This window comes from Nuphar pumila, chromosome 1 (assembly GCF_984573655.1).
Source record: "Nuphar pumila chromosome 1, dmNupPumi1.hap1.1, whole genome shotgun sequence".
Classification (NCBI taxonomy): domain Eukaryota; kingdom Viridiplantae; phylum Streptophyta; class Magnoliopsida; order Nymphaeales; family Nymphaeaceae; genus Nuphar; species Nuphar pumila.
Genome location: NC_143249.1, coordinates 8,729,246 through 8,752,927, shown reverse-complemented (window position 1 = coordinate 8,752,927; position 23,682 = coordinate 8,729,246). Strand labels below are relative to the sequence as shown.

The window sequence follows — 23,682 nt, the reverse complement described above, 5'->3', positions numbered from 1 at the left end:
ATGTAAAAAATGCATTAAGGTCAAATTTTGATTCGGATAAACTCCAGATCTGATTTGAAATGTTGATCTGAATATGAAAGTGATCCGATTGAACAAATTTGAATCCACAATCCAATTTAACTTAAAGAATCCATATCCAAAAAATTATGTCAGACTCATACCAGATATCAAACCATATCTGATCCGTTTGAAGCCCTAATTGAGACTATTTTTTAATAAACTAGAGAATGTTCACCTCTTTGATTATTAGTCTTGAACTCCTTTTCAATCAAGTAACAATTCATATCGCACTCTTTCCTTTTTTTTTGTTAAACCAAGGGAAAACTCGTAATCACCAATGACAAATTTGCAATCATCTGGGTGGTAACCTTTGAGGTCTTCATGAAAGTGCTATAGGATCGAGGCAACAGATTTTGAAATTCACACAACAATCACACAAAAAACACAAGATTTTATCGTTATTTGGTCTTCCTGACTTACATTCACTCCCCAAGCAAAACCCGCTTGAGATTTCTACTATCAATCTTGTGTTACCACAAGAACATACAAACCAAATCCAATCCCACTTTCAACAACAACCCTACTGAAAGCAAACACCTCCTTTAAACGAATGAGATCTTTTTCCTTTTACAAAGAAAAAGAAATAAACAACTTACAATCAACCTACGAGCCTTTCTTATAAATGCAGATGAAATGCATTGGCTTCTGAGGTTGTTAAAATACTCAACTCACGAATTCACTATCTCTCAAAAGAATTTGAGTAAAAAACTTGAGTGAAAATATCAAGTGAGTGAGAAAATAAATACTTGAATGAATAGGAGTGAAAAGCAAAGAATTCGATCTTTGTAATTCAATGTAATTTGATGTTTTTTAGAGTAGAATGCACTCATATTTATAGTTAAAACATCACATACGTTGAGGGTATGAAGGAGTGTCAAAACAGTTACTTTTGAACGATCAATTTGTTTGAAAAATGAAAAGACACATATTTTAAAAGTTACAGGAAAATTACTATATTAGTCGACTGAAACAGTAGTTAGTCGACTAAAATCAAATATTAGTAGACTGACAGTTATCATCGGCCGACTACTGTGTTTAATAAAACCGTTTTAAAATCTGGAGTTTGAAACTTAGTCGAGTAAAGAAAAGTTAGTCGACTGATAAAATCATCAGTAGACTGTAGTAGTGTGGATTGCAATCCGTTACCTATGCGAGGTTTCTTTCGACCATGGGCTTCCCGCATGAGGTTTTACTCAGTCTGTAGGTACTTCGGTTATCACATAACATAGAATAATAAACGCCGGTGGTATTTTTCACAGAATGCGAGGTTCCTTCGCGTACCAAAAGAAGTAAGCAAGAAGAACATAATCACTAACCAATCATATGATGACTTGCCTTGAATAGTTGTTTTGTTTCGTACATTAGAGTTGTACTATGTGTTTCCTTTCCTTGTTTTCCTTGTTGTACGTACCGTAGTTGCTTTACCTTGGTTGTATATTTCTAACTATCTCATCTTGATGCACATAGCTTGTATTGCTACTTTTGTTAGATTGTGTAAATGTAAGCTTTGTTGATAAATGCAATTCATGCTATATTTACTTATGTGCTATAAATGTTAACCTTGTTGATAATTGCAATTCATGCTACATTTACTTATGTGTTGTAAATGCTAACTCTGCTGACAAATGCAATTCATGCTACGTTTACTTATGTGTTGTAAATGTTAGCTTTGTTAATAATTGCAACTCATATTTGATTTACTTATGCATTGTAAATAATTAGCCTTGATGACAGCTGCAAATTTATGCTAGCTTGCTTATGTTTTTCATAAATGGATAGTCGTAGATATTATCTCACCAACTCGCAAGAGTACTGACCTTGTTTTTTGGGGATACATGTGACATTTGTTAGAGGTGAGATGGCGTCGATGTGCAGCGGAGGATTGGACCCACACTTTGAATTTTGGAGATCTTGGCAGTGGTTTTTGGGTATCCTCCTGTTTTGGGAGACGTTTTGTAAATGAAAGATGTATAATTTATTCTGTCTCGTTTTGTAAACCGTTGGAAATGAAATGTTTCTTCTTGTTGTTCATTTTGTAATCCACCTTAAAAAATTTCAACTAGTTTTCCTTATAATTTTTCGCTTGCGTAATATTTTCAACAAAAAAAAAATCTAAATAAAAAATCTAAGGATTTTTCAAGTTGGGATTTTGGGGCCAAGTTGGGATTTTGGGGCCAAGTTATATACTCATGTTTTCAACACTTGCTCTATTTTTTAGCAATAATGCTTATGAATTTACTAAAATTTGAATAATATATGATCTATTTATTTTAAAATTTTAGAAATTATTTTAAAATTTTTAATAGAACCTTCCCTATTTTAGTATGAAAATTTCAAAAGTTATTTTAAATTTTTTTACACAACCTTCTCTATTTTAGTATAACAAATTCAAAAGTTATTTTAAAAATTTTGATAGAACCTCCCCTATATAAGAGTATAAATAGACTGAATTTTTGACATAATTATAGCATTTCAATGCCTAAAAGAAACCTTAAGCGTTCAGGAGAGAGCTAGGAGGTTATATAAATCCAAACAAAGACCCAAATGAGTTCTATGGGTATATACCTTGAAAGTAAAAAATTTAGACAGTGCTTCGGCAATGCGTTATTAAATTCGTTCTTTACATGACAATTTTGGCAACGCTTTCGCAATGGGGTCTCAAATATGCCTTACAGAAAGATAGGGTCTCCACTACCAAACCTAAAACAACCATTTCTTTTACGGCTATCAGGTATCCTAACTGGGCAGACGAGAAACTGAGGTCAAATAGAAGGAGAAAATATAAAAAAAATTGGGTTAGGGTATTAAAATAGGAAAGAGAAGGTTTGGGGAGAGAGAGAAGCTGTGAGAGAGGGGGATTTTCTTAGAGAGCTGTAGCCGAAGGGGTTATACCCCCTGGGTGTCACCTCCAAAAAAAAGAGGTTTAAGGGAGGCGGTCTCCAATTCGTCAATTTTTGATATTTTTTATATAAATTTTAAAAATAAACTATATATTTTCAGTATTTCATATTACTTACTTTAATTTTGCCATTTTGCTCATAGTCAAGTTAAATATTTATAGGTATGCCCCTGAAATATGGATATGAAGTGCTTTTGCCCCCTCCACGATTTTCATATCCAAGGTTCCCTTGAGGGGGGGGGGTGGGGGGGCTTTAATTGAGGTTTTGGATCGGGTTAGGATGTTCTCCCCTTTGTTTGGGATACCCATTCTCTGACTCGGGTCTAGGATGCAACTGAAATGGGACGATCGTAAGCTTTTCCGTTGGACAACCACTATATTCACAAGTTTGTCTTCTCATGAAAATTAACTTCTTATTAGCTTATACTTTCATAATCCCCCTCTAGTGATGGTAAATCTTAAGTGACTTCTTAAGAGAAAGAGAGTTGGCCATCACCAGGGGGGTAGGACCGTAGGAGTAATGGGTTTGGGCCTTGGCTGCTAGTTAAGGTTCGATTCTCATGGGCGTCGTCCTTCTGCTCAAGCCAATGTGTAGCATAGGCCCGGGGGCAGGGGTCTTAGCCTTAAAGTTTTACGCTGCAGGCGCGACAATCATAGGACCTATGACAGGTTGAGCTAGTACGACCAGGTCTTCATGCTGGATGCAGTTTCTTTGAGTTATAAATCCAAAAAAAGTAAAACGCACCGCATGTTGGTAGGTCTTTGACTCTTTGGTTGGTAAAACCCTTTAGGTCCCGTCGCAAGCCAGAGACATGCCGGGGGTTGAAATGAATGGATTCAAGCCCAATTCCAGCCAAAAATAATCCGTCACCCGGTTCATTCAGGGTTATGTCACAAGGACACTTCAATTTACGCCTGTGTCGTGTCCCTTATTCATTATTCTCAATGAAAAATTGCACAAAAATGGCGTGTCTCATGTCTATGTGATAGATCCAACAATTGGAAACCTAAACCCAACCCAGGTAATTTAGAGTATCTATAAAATATGTTTTTTTTTCCTACTTGAACGACGTACAAGATACTCCGGTCAGGTCAGATTCAGGTCAAACCCATATTAAATAGAATCAAATTCGGAATCAGCCATTGACAGCCCTACCCGTTTTTCAACTTCGGATCGTTTTTACTACTCCATACAAACCCGAACCATTGACAGCCCTCTGAACTCTGAAGAACCCGAGATCTTGGGTCGAATCCAGGTCGTAGGTTGGATCTAACCCGATCCGTTTCAGACGTAGATAAGCCCCTCCAAGGTTTCCTAATTTTGCTGCTATCCGACCACTGAAAGAGCAGAAGAGCGATGGCGCAATAGCCCTTTTCCGGCGATCTCAGGATACCGGAAGGCGACCCAACCACTAGAAACCATAGGAACTGTCGCCATAAATTCCTGAACCTCTTCTTCTCTATCTCATTTCTCGCAGAATTGGGGGCACCCCGTTTTAGGGTTTCCGATGGCTGCTCGTTCGCTGTCTCTGGTATCGGTTTCTTCTTCGCCGTTCTCGAATTCCCGTTCGCGAAGGGATTGTAGCTCTGCTCCGTATTTTCGGTTCGATCTGAAGCGGGAAATTCTGGGTAAATTCGTCGTCCAAACCGGGAATCGGCTTCCTTCTATTCGGAGGAGGCGTTCCTTGACTACTGTTTTTGTTATGCTTCCCACAGCGTGAGTTTTCTCTGATTCCTTTTTCCTTTTCGTTCGTTTGTTTCGTTCCCTTTCATCGTTCTTTTGGAATGATTAGTGCATTCGAATGTGGAGAATTAGGGTTTCTTGTTCATCTTCATCATCGTTCTTGTTTCTGTTTTTGGGTCATTGGTTGCAGAAAGCCAAAGAGTGCTTCAACCGGTGACATTTCTAAGTAAGTTTCCCTCTTTTTTATGCGATTAATTATAAATATTTCTAGTTTTGTTTTTATTTATTTCTAAGGTGCTACGTTTTATGAGATACCAAGAGGTTTTTACATGGTGGTGGCATATCTAGAGTTTTATTTTTCATCTGCAGTTTTTTTGTCTTTTAATTGGGGTGAGTTGTTCGAATTACTTGTTGGAGTTTTCGTTCACTTCTTCTTAAGGGCTATTTTGATTCCTTGGTATCTTTGGTATACACCATATAATAGGTTACTTTTATTGTTTTGATTGCATTTTTTAAATTTGCGTTTGCATCTTGATTTCTGGAGGATTTTACCAATTTGATGTTTACCGTAACAACTGGTGGTTTTAGTTGACTTGTTAGTTTATTGGAAATGCAGATGGTCCGCAAGGGCTATTAAATCTTTTACCATGGCTGAATTGGAAGCTAGAAAGCTTAAGTATCCAAATACTGGTACTGAGGCCCTTCTTATGGGAATTTTGGTTGAAGGTTAGATGTCTCTTTTTGTTACTATGATGTCACTTTCTGGTCACATTCCGTTCCCTTGGGGAAGTTTCTTCTTATGCTTCTTTGAACATTTCTTGTTGTAATTTGATTCATTATATTATATGGCGCACCCCCGCACCCGCATTTTACCAATTTCCTTTCTCGCTGTTGCTGAAAATTGCTGATCTTCATTTGGTCGCTGAAATTCTATATGCATTAATTTTTCTTTTTCTTTTTTTAAGTAACAGGGCTTTATTTTCATTTTCTTCTCAAGCAATTTAACTCAACAACCAGTGTCAATATTAATTTTGTATTTGTCACAGTCTCTCTTCCTCTTTTATTGAAGTCCTTATCTAATATCAGTATCATCCTTTTGCTTATTGCGACCTTCTTCTTGTTCTTTATCTTCTGTTGCCAGGAACCAGCTTTGCGTCAAAATTTTTGCGCAATAATGGCATTACACTTTTTAAAGTGCGGGAGGAAACTATCAAATTGCTTGGGAAGTCTGATATGTATTTCTTCAGTCCCGAACATCCACCATTGACTGATCCAGCACAGAGGGCACTTGATTGGGCTGTTGATAAAAAAATTAAATCAGGTATGTCAACCTCTGCTTATCTTTGTCCTGCTTGTCCATAGATTCCGTACCTCTTTATTAGATATTCAAAATCTGCTTGAGAGCCATTGCAGAATGTTGGTGAATATCACAAAGATGATATTTGAGTTTCACAACCAAGTTCAGATAGTGCATGTCTGGTGAATTGTGTGTGGCATTACTTTCCTCCTCTTGCTGGTTCAGATTGTGATGGGGCATGTCATTTAGACTCTATCTAGCTGGTACAAATTAGATATTTTGGTGAAACAACAAATGGAAATAAGTTTCTTGATCAAATACTCTGGCATATTGAAATTTTGTGTGGTCAAACCTTATTGTTACTTGTAGACAAAAAATTCAGTACTAGAGTAGTAGTACATTGTGTTTTAAGATAATCAGAGTACTTGGCTGATGTCGCTGATTCTGTATTTTGTCATTGCATTAAACACAAAGCTATTCCCACTTTCTTCCTGCAAAGGTCAAATTAATTAGCGCCTAGTTTTTTGCCACGTGTATCAGTCACCAATCTATGTACGTGTAACCATGAAAGATTTGTAATGTCTGAGGCTATTGTAAGTTTGAATTGGCGTGTGGGAGGACTCTCTCTCTCTCAACAATGTAACAAATAATAAATGTCTTTAATATTTATTGAATACTGTATTAAGAATCATGCAAATAACCATGTTAGTGCCTGGTGCTGGAATGTTAATAAATGCAAAAGCAGAACCATACATGAAATAAAAAATTTCTCTTCTTACATAGGCCATAGGATTTTGTTATTTTTATCAAGTGTCTTGAATAGATGTTTCTTTTCCTTGTTTGGACTTTCCTTCATGTGTCTCTCCAGCATCATTGCTAACTTACCACTGCAAAGACTTTACCAGGTTTTCCAGTTTCACAGTGAACAATTAGTGTTAAGCAGTTAATTGGTGTTCTTTGTGCCAACTGCCTAAAAACTTTATAATGATTTGCTTTCATTGAGAAGATGTGAAGGGTGATTTCCTCACCCTCTCTTTAAGTTGTGGCTAAGATAGCTTTCTGTTATAGGCAAAAGTGGGGAGGTGACTGTAACTCATTTGCTGCTGGGTATTTGGTCAGAGAAGGATGCAGCTGGTCACAAGATACTGGCTCTTTTTGGTTTTGATGATAAGAAAGCAGAAGAGCTTGCTGCATCTGTAAGAACTGGACCTTACTTCCTGTCACTCCTTTTTTTTTCTTTTTTTCTCTGAGTATGAATGTCTCTAATGCTTTATTTATCTATTTATTTATTTATTTGCAGATGAATGGGGATGTAGTTCTGAACGCAGCCTAGAAAGTAGAAACCAGCAACAGTCCTAAATTCAATCTCTTGAATCCTTGAATATTTGAAGAATTCTTTCACTTCCAATGGCATCTATTTTTGATAGCTGGTAGATCAAAACGACAGGCTTTTTGTTGAAATTTTTTGGATTGCGTTCTAGGCAGGCTGTTGTATCTGAATGGAAACTTGTGTACTCACATATTGTGTGAGAAAGGGCATCTTATTAGTTGAATAACTATAACCTCTCAAGTCTCAGTGATTCCAGAGCAATGAAAGTGCTGCTTTTGCTTTCTTTATGATGGTTATCACTTCAAATATGCTTGGTTTTCTTTCCAGTTTGTTTTTTTACTTTTATTTGTTTCTGTTGGGCTTCAGTCTTCAATTACTTGACGGCTTAACCTTAATTGCTGTAATGGCTGTCTCTTGAGTTATCCAAGTTGAATTTGGATTGGTCCATGTGGGTCTTGATTTGTCGATTTTTCTGCCGTTGTTCATGAGTTTAAGCTTCAGATTTCTGGTTTTGTTCTGTCAAACAACAGATGCTTCACCATGGAAGTCGAGGACTCAACATGAATTAAAAAATGAATTACTTTCCCCTTTATTTCAGTAGTCTTGTTTGGTTTCATCTAGTTCACATAATCATCCAATCAGCTCGGTGTGGTTTATATTTCACTTGTTTCTTACAAATCTATGGATGTGATTAACGTGCTACCAAACTTAGTGATCAATTCAGGTCAAAAGGACATGTTGAAAAGACCTGGAAGAATTAGAAGGTTATGTCAAAGTGGATGATGGGCCAAAATATATTTTCTTGTTGAAAGGTTTGGTGATGTGTCTGCTTTGTCTCTTTGAGTTCCAAAATGCATAAGTTTTCTTCTGTATAGATCAATTTCAAAACTTTCTTTGTATGGCCTGATTCTGTCTTAGTTCCTTTAAACGAGTTTCCTTTTGTTGGGAATGCTGGGATCAGGTTGAGTTTCCAAGAAATGAGCTCAAACTTGGGGCTATTAATCTAATGTCAGGATTTCAGACTGTTACTAGGACACCCTAGTCTCTCCATGATTTCTCTTATGCAAAAAAAAGCAGAAAGTAAAAGGTAACTCAATATGCCTCATAAACAACAACAAAATGTAACAGTTTAAAGAGGAAGCAGCCTGCATCAAAGCTTTCTTTCATAATCATATACTCCTGTAATTGCTTCTCACAATCACGAAGAATCCATGTTTCCTACTCTGTCATATGATTACCAAGTTTCACTGCCTCATTAATTGGTCTGGTTTTGCTGGGTTTCTTGTTAAGTTGATTTGTGAATTTGGTCATCTCCATGACAGGTCATGGGTTGAGTGAACTTCAATGAGTTTTCTAGTTTTCAATTCTTTAAGCCATGTGGCATTGTGGCATACATACATACATTTATATATATGTATGTGTATATGCACAACATCTGCATACTCACACACACACAGTTTCCTCCAATTCAATGCACCTATGTTGCTGTTTACTTGTGTTCCTTGTGCTCCATCCCCTGTGTATCTGAGAGTCGCTCCTAATAATCCAGAATAAAACAGCTCCATCATTCAATTAACCAGTCCGATATAAATCAAATCTATCATTCCATCAACTTAAAATTTTATGCACTCAAAGGGCTTCCCCATGGAGTAGATACTTTTTGCTGCATTCCAAGACAAATTCCAACAGCTTTAAAGGGTGAATATAGGACTACATCCCTATTTCAAATAGTCTGATCCTGTAAACAGTGTATAGGACAAGAATCTAACAATGCTGATTTTACACTAAGCCTGCATTCTGGTTCTGTTGTTGAAAGTTTCTTGTTGGAAATGCTATTCTTACAAGTCTTTATATTAAGCTGCTTTTGGAATTATAATAGATATGCAAATGGCTCCATCCTGAAGTGAACAAGCCACCATTTATTGTGAATGATTAAAGCTACTTTGCATGGCAAATTGTTTACAAGCCAATTCAGGTCAATGATTGTAAAAATATCATTAACTGCAGAAAGGTGGTTGGAATGCGGCTCCAGAAAAGACTGCAGAGTGACATTTCACCAAAAGAGGTCAAAACTTGTGGCAATCTTAGGGAGAAGCATCCAAGACGCCACTCACCCTTCTCTATTTGATAAGTCAAAGTGCACGAGACCTGAAGAGATGATGGGTGAGCTAGGGGAGCTTAAAACCCTCTGTAGAATTGTTTTTCTAAGAATATATGTAGATCAACTGAAGAATGTCTTGTAGGATGGTCAAACCTTTTCATAAGATCTAATTCATACAATAAAAGATACGTTTCTATTAGTTATTGCATCATACTGTTCATCTTTAACATTCTCTTTTCTCTAAGAACCCAAGACCTTTTCGTTTTCAAGAACACTTTCCTGACAAGAAACATAGAAGAGCACGGTGGCTTTGGTTCATGTTCCCACCTGAATTCCACAAAGTTAATTGGAACAACGTATTCCAAGTAACCATTTTTTTTCAATTATTCAGACTTCAAACAAAAAGGTGGAGAAATAATTGGGGACCATTCTGAATTTAGTGGCCATCAAGCTCACCTTGCTCTTTGCTGCCAGAAATTTAGTCTTACAGTTATTATGACAAAAGAATGATGTTGCTAATGGAGGAACATCTGTTATGTTCTTTATGTGTGGTTAAATAGTGGATGGTAGACGCGCTTTTCACATGAAAGAAAAGTATAGATATTGTTGAGAAAAAAGTGCGCTCTAGTTGTTTAAAGGCTTTCAGTAGGATTTGGATCTGCCCAGGTCCGGCTGGCCTCTTTGAGATTTGAGGCCACCGCCTAGGGCCACTTATCTTGGAGGGGCCTCCAAATTTTGGAGTCCACATGGTAGAAGAGTTAGGAGGATTACACACTGTTTGGAGCTTAAAAACCATGTAAAATGAACATTAAGGAACAACTGATTTGCTAGATTTCTCTAATGCCATGATAGCCAATCTGAGGTTCAAAACATCAGGTTGAAAGCAGTCAATAGAGAATAAAAAAAGTTCTGATACTCGAAGATTCGTTGTAAGAATCACATGCCAGTTTCTCTACTTAGTATGCATGAAAAGGAGAGTGCCTATGAAGCCTGTAAATAAACTAAAATATCCTGCAAGATATTCATATGAATGCTGAAGGCGCTTTCATTTCTAAATCCTAAGTGACATCAAAGATTATAAGAACTAAGTTCATATGGATGAAAAGATTGTGATTATGTAGAGAGAAAGCAAAGCTAAGACATTTATTAGGTCTAATTCCATATCCACTGGAAGGAGATGGTATTTTAGCCTTATCTCTGCTAACCACACGGAAAACCACAATGAATATCTTTTTATTGTATTCTGTCATAAGGATAGAGTTTGGCATTGAATGGATAAAATGGTTGAGGAAGAAGTGGATCTGTGAAGCTCACTGTATTGAATGAACTCAATGCAATGAATTTAGGCTTTCATCATATTTAGTAGCTGAATTCTCACATATAATGAACCCAATTAGTAAATATGGAGGATATTAAAAATTTAAGAATAAAAAGGTGCAACCCCTTTAATAAATAATAGAATTTTTATGTACAATGAAAAAAAAAATTAGGGCCTCAACTTCTCTTGGTGCTTTCTTACATTTTGTAGTGGTTGGCTGGCTTGATCGGTAACCTTGAAGGTTAGTATGCATTACAGTGAAGGACCATCTTCAAAGGCCTTGGTACAGGTTATCTTTCTCGACAACCATGCTCCATCCAGAGAAAAAGATCCTTGTTGCATGAGCATTACAGTGAAGGACCATCAGTAACTGGGAAAAGCAGTGCTACAGTTTTGAGCAATGTCCACCACCATAGTATCCTGCTGAAGTGTCTTCCAAGAAGACTTGAGGCAAGACAGTAGTGATGTTTGTTGTTTACTCCATGAGGTTTGGTGCCGTCATTTCTTGTGTAATGAAATGCAGAGGCCATCTCAAGCTCGTCAGTTCACCTAGCAAAGGGAAGAGGTCTCACGGAAACACACACCCACACATGGATGCACATGCATCAGAATACTTGTACATTCTAAAGCATCTATATCCATGTGTGCATGCTATTCTTCATAGTTCACACAAAGATCCATATGCAGCTTACCTGGGTAGACCAAAGCCCCGTACATCTTTCAGCTAACAATTAAGCTGTATCTTTGATTGCATGGATCAATGGCATATTCCATCACTTGCACACCAATCTGCTTCCTGGTTACAGTTCCAGTGTGCAAGAGATGGAATAAACCACAGAACCCATGTGCTGGTGGTCGCCAAGGTATGGTCTTATCCCTGCACTGTTGTGAATCTTAAAATGAGTTTTCTGTGGAATTTTGTATTAGTGATGCCTGTTACCTATACCACCGAGAAACCAGGTCTTTCATTCTCTGTAGGAAAGCTAGGTTTCTGCATAGGGGTGTTAGGTCGCAGAACATGGCTATTCTTTGTTATCCATAGCTCATGGTGGGTATTTATAGAACTTTTGGATGTGATTGGCCAGACAATTAAACCCTTTTATGCTATGGTTATTGTGATGCCAATAATAAATTGCAACTTTTGGCTCCTATTTGAGAGAATTAGGATGTAGGTTAGATTTGAAGTTACAAGCACATTATTCTTTTGTATCTGATTGACCTTTAAAACAAGAATGTTTGAAGTGGAATGAAAAGGCAAAATGCTGGCTGTCATGTACGTTACAGCAGATGGTGACTGCACACCCATTAAGGGAGCAATTCTGTCTAGAGCATCAGTGTCAACTTTCCTTGGGATCTCCAAAGGGGGCTTGTGGATTATTCCGTGCTCAATTCACACCTTACTCTGAGATGCTTTTTCATGGATGGAAAGTAAACTTTGTTGTTGTTTTGTAACTTTATTAGAGGTGTCCTCTTTTACCTTACTTTTCATTACAATAGTTAAAACTTTATCTTTTAAAAAGTAAAGCTGAAATTATTCCTGTATTGTCCTCCTATACTCTGAAAGGGAAAATCTTAAGAACAACCTAGGGGAATATGGTGGACCCCTGTTTCATAATGTTGTAGTTTGTGATGTTAACTTAGGTTCTCTAGGCTTGACTTCTAATTGCATGAAATCCTGTTTTTTTTTCTTCTAAGATCGAAAAACGTCCGTGAAAATAATCATTTTGGACAAGGACTTGTGTGCTGTTCTGCTATTTCCCATCCAGTGTCTGAAAAATCATCATTTTTGGACAAGGGTGTCTGTGCTGTTGTGCTATTTGCCATCCATTGTGTATATAGAGTATACAGAAGGTTTGCTAGAGAGCTGTTTGGTGGAGCTTTCTTTGAGAGGAAAGTAGTGAGGTACTCAACCAGTGGTGTCAACTCACCAGGCCGTGAGTGGAACTGCAATCTGAGCTCCTCGTGTAGAGCTCTGTCAATGGAATATTGCTTTTTGGGTGGAACGGGCCTCGTGTGAGTAAACACTTTTCAACATTTTTAAACAATTTTATTTGAATATCTATGACTTATTAGTCTTAATCCTGTGAACCTTGCCTGGTCTCTAAACAGGGTCAGTGTGTTTATTGGCCAAAACCTCTTTAATACTGTACAGTGACCACAGAGCACGCATGCTTGCGCTTGTGCAGTATGCACATGCTAAACAACCTGCCACTTTCGGAGCATCAAATTCTATTTGACTATTCATTCAAACAGGCATATACCCATATGCCCAGGCAGTCGCCCATCTCCCTACTGCAATGTATCCCCCATGAAACAAGCCTTTCAGTCCCGTTCTTGGGGGGCTACACGTAAAAGTGCTAGACTCGTTTCGTATATATATATATATATATGTGTGTGTGTGTGTGTGTCTTATCCACTCAATCTGATCTCATAGATGTCAACATGTTCTGTTTGCCAGGAAACACACTTGGATCATAAATTTCTGATATAAAAATATAATTTTTTGATTCATCAAATTTTGGCACATTGTGAGATTGATTTTTGAAGCCCTTGAAAAACCTCCAAATTAGACACAAAGACATGATTTAAAACCTATTCTCTACTAAACAAACCATGTATTATGCAAATCCAACCATCCAACCATGTAGATGTGTTCGGCATGGCAAATTTGCTAGGAATTGACTGTTGGATCCTGTATTTTTTATGAAAAATGTGATTTTTTAATGCTTGAATACTTATGAAAATTATAAGCCATTGGTTTTAAAGCCTTAAAAGAAATTAATTTATTCATCATAATTGGATATTCAAGAGTTGATCCTTATAAACCAAACATGTAGACCACGGTTAGATTTAAGAGAAAAGAACAAAAAAATCATGAAAACCATGGTTCATATATATATATATATATAGTCCAACCGTTATTTTTTGTTCTTTTCTCTAGAATCTAACGGTACGGATGTGATTTACATGTTTGGTTTTATAAGAACCTGCTCATGAATCATCCAATTTTGATGCATAAACTAATTTTTTTTTATGGCTTTAAAATCAATGGCTCATAATCTTCATAAATATTCAAGCATTCAAAAATCACATTTTTTCATCTAAAATATATGATCTAATGGTTGATTCTTAGCAAATTCACTCTGCCACGAACACCCACATGGTTGGATTTGCAAAAAAAAGTGTTGAAAATGCCCATATTTCTAGTTCTTATATTTTAGTGACTCTCTCTCTCTCTCTCTCTCTCTCTCTCTCTCTATATATATATATATATATATATATATATATATATATATATATATATATATATATATGTATGTGTGTGTGTGCGCGCGTGTGTGTGTAATTGAAATATGTAAACCAACAAAATATATAAACTAATATGCATCAAGGTTTTCATAGTTTTTTTTTTATTTCACCATACGAATGCGATGTAGATGCTTGGTTTTATAGAAAGAGACTTTTAAATCATCCGATTACGATGTATAAGAAGGACCTTTTAAGTCTTGAAAATCAATGGCTCAATTTTTTTGTAAATATTAAAGCATACAAAATCACATTTATTGATTTGAGTATGATGATCCAAAAATTAATTCCAAGCAAATGGACCATGCTGAATGCATTTGCATGGTTAGATTTGAAAAAAACCTATAAAAATCTAAGTTAATACTAGTTTACATATTTTACTGGTTTACATATTTTGGTTTATATATATATATAGAGGGAGAGAGAGAGAGAGAGTAATGGGTTCATGTTTAACCTATTTGGTGTTAAACTACATGTTAAATGGGTTTTTCAGCTTCTCGGGCGCTTTTTATGTTGTTTCAGCCTTATAAATGTGTTGTCCATGGTCTATTTACTAAGAATCCGCATCTGGATCATGTGTTTTCAATGAAAAAAAAATGATGTTTGGAGCCTAAAAATTTTACAAAGATTTTGGACAGTTGATTTTTTGAACTTTATAAAAACCCACCAATGTATTGAAATAAAACCCTTCAAGAGTTGATCCTTATAAAATCAAGTACATAGATCACATTTAAAAATAAAATAAAATAAAAACTTGAAAAACCCATTTAGCATGCAGTTTAGCACCAAATGGGTTTAGCATGGTCCCATTATATATATACACACGTCAGGCAACGAGGCAGGTTTTGTTTGGACCAATGTAGAACCAGACTTGAACCAGGTTTTCGGGTATAGTATTGAGTCTGGACATGGGTCTAATCGGGTCTACTGTAAGAGAAACCATACCCAGATCTGATACAAATTACATGAACCAAACCCGGACAATACCCATTAAAATAATATTTTTTTATCATTTTTACATTGAAAGATTGCATGTCTTAATCGAAACTTGGGTCAGGCCCGGGTCTGGTATAAAATTTCATAAACTATACCCAGATTCATGTATTAATCGGGCCTTCGGGTCCAGACCTAGGTCTTAATCGAGTCTTCTTATTTTTCACCATACCCAAACCCTATAGGGTTTGGGCCTAAACCTGACCCATTGACACCCTAGCAGGGAGGCCATCCAACCAAAGGAATATCCAAAATCTACAACTAATGAGATTGGACGGTTCCTTTTCTCCTGAGTGTTTCCTCAGTGGGACCTTATATATTACTTCTTTATAGTTTATTTAGTAAGAAATATGCTTTACATAAAAATTTACATCTAGACGTTTTTCAAAACATGAAAAATCGACGGCTCATAATACATTTAAAATTAAAACTTTAAAATACAAAGTATTGTGGGACATTAATTTTTTATGCTTTAAAAACGCATCTAAATATAAAAAATTCATAACCTAAAACATGCCACTTACTAAATAAATAATAAAAATTCAATATGTAAAGTTTGGTCGATTTATCATTATCGGTTGTCGATTTTGGATCTTTCTTTTGTTGGATTATCTTTTTTCAATATATATAGGGTAACTGGAATATGTAAAGCAACAAATTATATAAACTAATTTTCATTATTTTTTTATTTTTTCTAATATTTTACCATACGGATGTGATTTAGATGCTTGGTTTTATAGAAGCATACTCTTAGATCATCGGATTACAATGTATAAGAAGGATCTTTTAAGACTTGAAAAATCAATTATTCAAAATTTTTGTAAATATTCATGCATACAAAATCACATTTCTTGATCTGATTAAGATGATCCAATAGTCAATTTCAAGCAAATGGACCAAGCCGAACGTATCTGCAGGGTTAGATTTACAAAAAACTTTATGAAAATCTCACGTCATACAAATTTATATATTTTTTTGGTTTATATATTTCAGTTTTTCTATATGTATACTGACGTGAGTTTTCGAAAATAATTTTAAAAAAAATATTTTAAGTAAAAACAAGTATGAAAGCCAGACACCAAAATATATAAAAACTGGCTCACACGAGTGGTGGAGTCCGGGTCGAACTCAGGAAATGGAAAAAATACTTTGTATTTCACAAATAACTAAGCTACTCTTTATTGCCTTGAAAATAAAAATAATTAATTACTTAACTAAGAGTGTTGCCCCTACATAGAGCTTAAACAAATAAATAAAGTGTTTTATTACAAACCCAATTAATGAAATAAAATAAATTCTAATCTAAAAAGAAGAGAAAAGTCTTCAGTGCTTCGAGCCTTTGATCTCCTTGTTTTCTTGAACTTTTGCTTTTCTTATCTTTGAGAGCTTCTTGAGGGGCTTTCTGAGGGTCTTTTGAGGGGACCTTAGAGGGCTCTTCGAGAGTACTTTTGAGAGCTCATCGCACGCTCGATCACTTTCCTGCAAGAATAAAAATACAAAACACAAAAGCAAGAAAGAAAACTACACAAGAATCGAAGATTAGTATGCACAAAAATCATAAAAAACATGCAATGAACTAATCATGAAATAACTAACTACTAAAAGACAAAATAGTAAAACTAACTACTACTAACTAAAAGACAAATCAATGTAATAACTTGAAAACTAAGTAACAAACTAATTAATTAACACTATGGAATTAACTAATCAATTGAAAATACTACTATTCAAGAAAAAGGTAAACATAAACTCAATGAAACAATCCAATGAAATTTTAAGTAGCTATGAACTAAGCTAAACCACGCAAGAGCGTCAATGAACTAATAGTAAATCTTAATCTACTACTTAAAAAAAACAAATTAATGAAAATTGACTCAACGCATAGCTAAACTAATTAATATATTACTTAACTAATTCATAACTACATGAATATACAAACACATCTAACTATATGCAATGTTATGCTAAGTTAAATCAATGAATAACGTTGCAACTGTAGGAGATGACGTACACACGAATACGAACTAAGCACGCCAATACAATGCTGATCACGCTAGGCTGGATGTTATATCGAGACTGTTCGGAGGCTGTCAGCAAGCAGATCGAGCACGCCGTGGGTGCCGATCTGCTGGTATGTGATTAATCAGGTCTGATCTGCGTGACCAAGTAATAACTCGGATCAGATCAAGTCGTGCTGATCTGCCCCAGTGCTTGGATCGATCCAACCTGGGTTACTTGACTGTGAATGACACTTGTTGCAGCTGGAGTGAACCTGATTAAGGTTCGGCCAGATCTGTCAGTGTCTAATGATAGACACCGAACTGGATCCGTGCTCTGCATCACAACAATGTGTGTTCAATAAAATCGCTCCTGCATATGCTACCTAAAAGTTCCAAACTTAAAAAAAACGATTTACACTCAATACTATATTAGAATGAAAAGAACTCGACTGTGCTAATTGCAGAAAATAGAAATATACTGTATGATGATGATGATGATGATGATGATGATGATGATGATGATGATGATGATGATGATAAAGAAAATTCAACTATGATGCATGCAATAATCTTAAGTACTACAGAGAAGGGGGAGAAGAGGTTTACCTTCACTGTTCGCCTCTGACGGAAGGATTGAGAAGAAGACGATGGTTTTTTCTTTGAGCAACACGCGCTTCCGTAGAGTAAGGTAAGAAGAATCGGCGATAGAGATATGTTAGAAGCAAGATGAATCCGAGGAAAAAAAGAAGAGACCAGGAGAAAACCGGTTGAAAACGAAGAGGAGGAAGAGAAAAGAGGAGGGAGAAGATGCCTACATTTTTTCAAGAGAAAAAACAGCTTCCATAGTTGGAAAAATTCTATTTATAAAAAACATTACGTCAAAAACATGTTTTCTATGAAAATCTAAAATATTTTCAAAAATTCTAAAACATGTCTTCTTCAAAAACGTGTTTTCCAAAAAGAGTTTTTCTAAACTAACTAAAATTAGTTAATTAAAGCCTATATCTAACTATACTATAATAAAAAAAATTTAAACTAATAAAAACACTAAAAATGCAGGATCAGACCAGAAAATACGATTTTATCATAAAAATTCAATTTAAAACAAAATCTCGAAAACAATAATAAAGATGAGTTTTTAATGCGATTTTATCATGGATCATGCATAAATAGAGATGAATAAAATGTGAATATTATGCATGATCATATACCAAAAATCGACACTTGGATAATGCATTTTGGATGAAAAAATAGCATTTGGAGCCTCAAAAACTTATGAAAATTGTAGACAATTGATTTTTGAAACCTTATAAAAACATCTATGCATTAGAATCAAATGTTTCGAGAAGTGATTCCTATAAAAGCAATCATATAGGGTTAGAATTTAAAAAAAACATAAGAAATTCATGAAAATTCAATAGCATGTTTCATTTAGTAAGTTTTGTATTTTGTAGGTTCTCTCTCTCTCTCTCTCTCTCTCTCTCTCTCTCTCTCTCTCTCACACACACACACACACACACACACACACACACACATATATATATATATATATATATATATATATATATATATATATATATATATATATATATATATATATATATATATATATATATTACAAAAACACACCTAACTTTTGTGTTATTTACAAACACATGCCTAACTTTTGATGTTTTTAAGAATTCTTTTGTTAACTAGCATATATTCATAATATTTTAAAAGTTAGGCTTGTGTTTGTAAATAAGTCAAAAATTTGGCGTGTTTTTGTAAACTTTTCTATTTTTTTTCTATTTGTGTACAACAATATGCTATCCTTTTGCACGATATCTAGCTCGTTCTTTGGTTCTGATTGAAGAAGCAATGCCACATTGATGATCACGACCTTTGGTCTCCATCAGGAGGACCAGATGAAAAAAATTGTATCTTTTTAATTTTTTGGGTGGTATGTTAAGGAAAAAAAATTCCGTCACTGATCGCACATTGGTTGGTAAAACCCGTGAGGTCCACTGCCCCACTATGGAGTACACCCAGCTTCGACCTTGCAGCAAGGGACGCTCCCCATGGATTTTGAATTCGCGACATCCGGTCAAGTTGGTGACATTAGCAACTTGTAATCATTTTCTTCTGATTTTGTTTTAGAAAACTTATAAGGCAAAAAGTAAAACAACACATAGCTAGCTTGTCCTACAACTTTGTCACAACTGAAAAGATTGTGATGCTCATGAGAATCATTCTCTCGTAAAGAGAATTCTCATGAAAACATTGGAGTCAACACCGTGGCTCCAACTCACAAAATCGAGAGAATGCAGGACGTTTGCTTTGCCCCATGATTCTTGAACTTTCCCGGCTATATGTGATTTTTACGACAAAAAGCGAAGATTCACGGGCTACACAAACATGAGAAGGTGCAGCCTGTGATTATGAAATCTCAACTGTGAAAACTGAGACGTATACTAACCAGTGTAGAAGTTGGTCGCAAGTGTGAACTTGTGACCAACTAACAATCACAGGCTGAGGAATCCACATGTCACCCCAACAAACGTGCCCAATTCATTCTCACAGCCCCATTTTCTCACGTTTGCAATGGTGGGAAAAGATGGGGCAGGTGGAAATGTGGTTCTCACAAGTGGCCAAACACACTTCTTCAAGTCACTCTGGCTGCTAGGAAAGTGCTATACAAGGTGTGAACGATGTATGTGACCTTTGAAAAATCCATTTTTCCTGGACTCTTTGAAAAATCCGTTTCCTGGACAGTTGCTTTACTGGGGTTGAACCCGTGTGTAGTAGAGTTGAACACAACCTCGGTTTTGAGATACAACCAAGTCTGCACATCATGTGTACCTTGAAATAGCTTTGCATGAAAAAACCAGAGAGAGAGGAAGAAGGAAACTTGCAGATAGACGGGCCTGAGGTAGTTGGTTTTATATATACTTAATTTGCATAGGTCCATAAAGGCCCATTAAGGTCCAAACAAGGAGCATACAACCATTAAGGCTCAAATAACCATCCACAACGGGCTGCCTGTATCCACCTATGGATTGACGGTGCTCACCAACATTCCAACGTCTTTGGACGTGTTAGGCTAGGTGTCGCTTCCTAGTAAGGTCACAAATGACTTTTGACTTCCTTGATCAATTATCAAAACGTTTTAAGAAAATAAATCTTCTTAAATGGTTTTTAAGAGATATAAATTTGCCCAAAAATAAGTGATATAAACCATAACCAAAAACCCAACCAAACCAAACTCAGCCCAATATTTAAAGTTTAAAGTTTAAAGTTTCATTGATAAACCCAAGATTCAAGCCCCTTAAGGGCCCTTTCCAACTCTTCACATTTTAAACTCAAAGTGTTTTTCAAAGATAGATCAATGTTAGTCTAAACACTTTTCAGAGCATTTCTCTCCAAAAATACTTTCTCAAAAAACCTAGGCATAGAAGATATTGGCTTAAAAAAGGTATAATTTTGAGCCAAATACTAATATGGACCACCCACTTGCAATTACAGCAAATTTGGGCAGTTCCTTGTTTCTGCATACATGTTATTCAGACATTTCTAAATAGAGTGATTCTCCAGTTTATATATATAATTTAATGTGCAGAAACTACTACTATGGTTTGGACCTCATGTTATAGGCTGAGAGGTGTCTTGTCAACCGTGGACCTGAGTCTGTCCAGTGTAAAACCCCACAAGTGCTCTCCCCTTCCACCCAGGATAGTTATCCATCTGTCTTGAGCCCTAAGCCAAATAATGCACACTTTGGTATCAACTTGAAAGCTTTAAACCAACCCACCTAGCGAGGTTGTGGTGCTCTTGGAGGCTGGGTTTATGATAAGCACAAAAACAATGTGTGAAGTTTTAATACATCGTGGGTGTTCATTTTTAGAGTTCTTTAAAAAGCTGTTTATATGTCACAATCATATGATTTAAAACTCATTTCTCACTAACAATCATCGGAATCATATATCATTATTCAATAGTTTGGCAAATGAAATGAATTATTATGTTAAAGTATCATGTTGGCAATGTATGAAAGGGTTAGAGGTGACCATGATTAGAGCATTCATTTGCTGGAGCGTTTGAGCAAAGTGGAACTGGGAAGTTCTCTTGACATTAATTCCATAGAAGGCTTTTATTAAGATATCCTATTTGGCTAACTCGATTTCATTTTATTATTGGTACAAAAGGTTTAACTTTCCTTTTGAACCGAATCATGATTGGATATTGGTTAACCAAAGGTTCTATAATTTCAAAAAAAAAATCGCAGAGGAAAAACACCTTTTTCACTCTCGAATTCGTTGGTGTAAAAACTCTAGATCCCCTTGCCCTACTCAGTTTTGACCTCATATCCAGGGGACACACACCAGTGAGTTTCAAGCTCGTGACATCACTTCAGCTTGGTGACATTCTAAGTGATTCATACCAGATGACCGAAGCAGTGTGAGCATGGCAAAAAGTTCCATATAGTAATTGTTTTTTTGAAAGGCAAGTTGCGGTTAGGCAGACCCCTACCAGTTATACAACTATACCATTGGGACAGGATAGCGATTGAGGGGCACCTTTTTCTTTCATGGGTGATTAGTGTGAAGGAAATGTGTTCGTCTTAGAAACATCATAGGAAATTTCCTTCTTTTCAATGGGACTTCACATTTGACTAAGTAATGGTAGGACCATTAGCAAAGATTGCCTATTTCATAGTACACAATGGATAGGCCTATGTTCTTTTTTTTTGGGATGCCCAACATTGAAAACTTTTGGTGATTAGTGTGAACATGTATTTCATGGGCTCATCCAAAATACATGAGAACAGTGCTTATGTAATCAGCATTTTCATTGAAAATTGATGTTTATGGATCTAATTGACATATATGCTGCATGGCATCTGACATTGTCAATTTATGACCAAGTGCTGTTCCTGTCCCTGAATTATGGATGAATTTTCATGGGTGAAAAATCATGTTATAAATGTGCCACCGTCAGCGTGACACCTTTTGACAAGACATCCGAACCATAGCGGTGGTTTCTTCTCATTATTGAAAACACATGGTTTGTTTTTTTTTTTTTTCGACAGAGAAAGCTGGGGTTCACCAGTTATACAACTATACCATAGGGATTCGAACTTGCAACCTTCCAACACAAGGTGACGGGAAGTAACTGCTCCTGCCACCCAATCGGAGCCCCGTTGGTAAACACAACATTTGTTATAAACAAGTATTGCTTACAATATGGTGACATTTCTCTTTTTTTTATATAATCTTTAAATGTTTTCTTTGTTATGAGCTTTGAATGGTTTTGGCAATATTGTGGTCCATTTAACTCTGTTGCATGTCTGTTAATGGTTCAGACCCGGACAGTTTGGGTAGGATCGATCAAGTTCCAACTGATCCAATTTAGCTATCAATTTGTAACAAACATAAGCAATGTTTTCAAATAATTGTGCTTTTTATCACAATATTCTGAAAATCCGATATAATTATTAGAAAATGTGATAATTTTATGTTGCAAATAGCACAATACTAATGTGATACATCACTTTTTCTATTGCATATCATATTTATACATATATAATATTTTGTACATTAATATTTTAAATATGCCAATATTTCATCAAGAAAAAGCAAAATTGTGCATAAGCTCCCAAATTGGTATGGATTTTGAGGATGAGGAACCCTGCTAACAAACAGTTGAGCAGGATGACCTTATTCGGTTGGATTTCCTAAGCTTATGGTCACCAACTTCAATTTCACTGTTGATATCAAACATAGTCACAATTTAGCATCCGCCAAAGCAGTCACTCCTCACCAATGGGGGGGGGGGGGGACTCTGCTTGTTTGGTAGGAGCTGTTAGTGAACATTATTAAGAGCCTTCCAACGATAATGGTGTGAAGCTTTCCAAAGATAACAAAGGAAAACAAATTCACAATAAAGAAAGCTTGTTAACTAGCCATGGATAAATCTGAGAATCATCCAATGCATCTGGTAACTTCATCTATTGTTAAATCATATCCTGTAAAAGAAGAAAGTTGTGAAAGAGAAAAGGAAAATATTAATAAGAAAGAATCATGTAGAATATCAGCAACTAAGGAAACAAATTGTATATATGTACAAGGCAGCCATGGTGAATGAAAAAATCTAACGAGTGATTCCATCATGGATGTAGGCCTAGCAGTTGAACCACGTTAATATTTGTGTTATTTCTTCTTTCTCTTTCTAGAGTAGGAGGTACAACAACTCGTCATGGCTACCACATCCTCTTCAACCGTGCTGCCAAAGCTCTCTAACTCTCATTGTTACAAATTTTGCTTTGATTAAATTATCTCATGTGAATTATTTGTTATGACGCACACAGGTTTTTGGTCTCATTGAGAGCCAAGACCTACAAGATTTTATTAATGGAGAGATGCAAATGCCTAAGCAATTCATGATATCTAGTGATGGTATTCAGGTTGAAAACCCTGACTATACTGCATGGCAAAAATCTGACAGGTTACTCCGTGGATGGATCACAAGAACCTTGTCAGAAGAGGTCATCGAATTTGTCGTAGAACTTGACACTGCAGCCCAAGTTTGGTTCGGACTTGAAGAAGCCTTTGCTCTAAATTCTCAAGAGCATGAGTGCATTTTATTACAAAAATGACAAATTCATCAAAAGATGAAGCAATCTGTTAGTGAATACATCGGTACCTTCAAAGGCACA

General features: G+C 35.9%; 1 protein-coding gene across 1 annotated transcript; it reads left to right on the top strand.

The window, feature by feature from the left end:
- The first annotated feature begins 4,431 nt into the window (after positions 1-4,431).
- Positions 4,432-7,554, top strand: LOC149847889 (ATP-dependent Clp protease ATP-binding subunit CLPT1, chloroplastic-like). Its single transcript, XM_090007376.1, has 6 exons — positions 4,432-4,676; positions 4,834-4,869; positions 5,260-5,369; positions 5,785-5,964; positions 7,009-7,136; positions 7,241-7,554. The coding sequence occupies exons 1-6, from the start codon at positions 4,468-4,470 to the stop codon at positions 7,271-7,273; spliced, it is 696 nt and encodes a 231-aa protein (XP_089863502.1). The 5' UTR covers positions 4,432-4,467; the 3' UTR covers positions 7,274-7,554.
- The last annotated feature ends 16,128 nt before the right edge of the window (positions 7,555-23,682 follow it).

Coding starts and splice junctions, on each gene's coding strand:
- LOC149847889 (XM_090007376.1), top strand. CDS start 4,468: ATGGCTGCTCGTTCGCTGTCTCTGGTATCGGTTTCTTCTTCGCCGTTC. Junction 4,677..4,833: donor TTTGTTATGCTTCCCACAGC/GTGAGTTTTCTC, acceptor CATTGGTTGCAG/AAAGCCAAAGAGTGCTTCAA. Junction 5,370..5,784: donor TATGGGAATTTTGGTTGAAG/GTTAGATGTCTC, acceptor TTCTGTTGCCAG/GAACCAGCTTTGCGTCAAAA.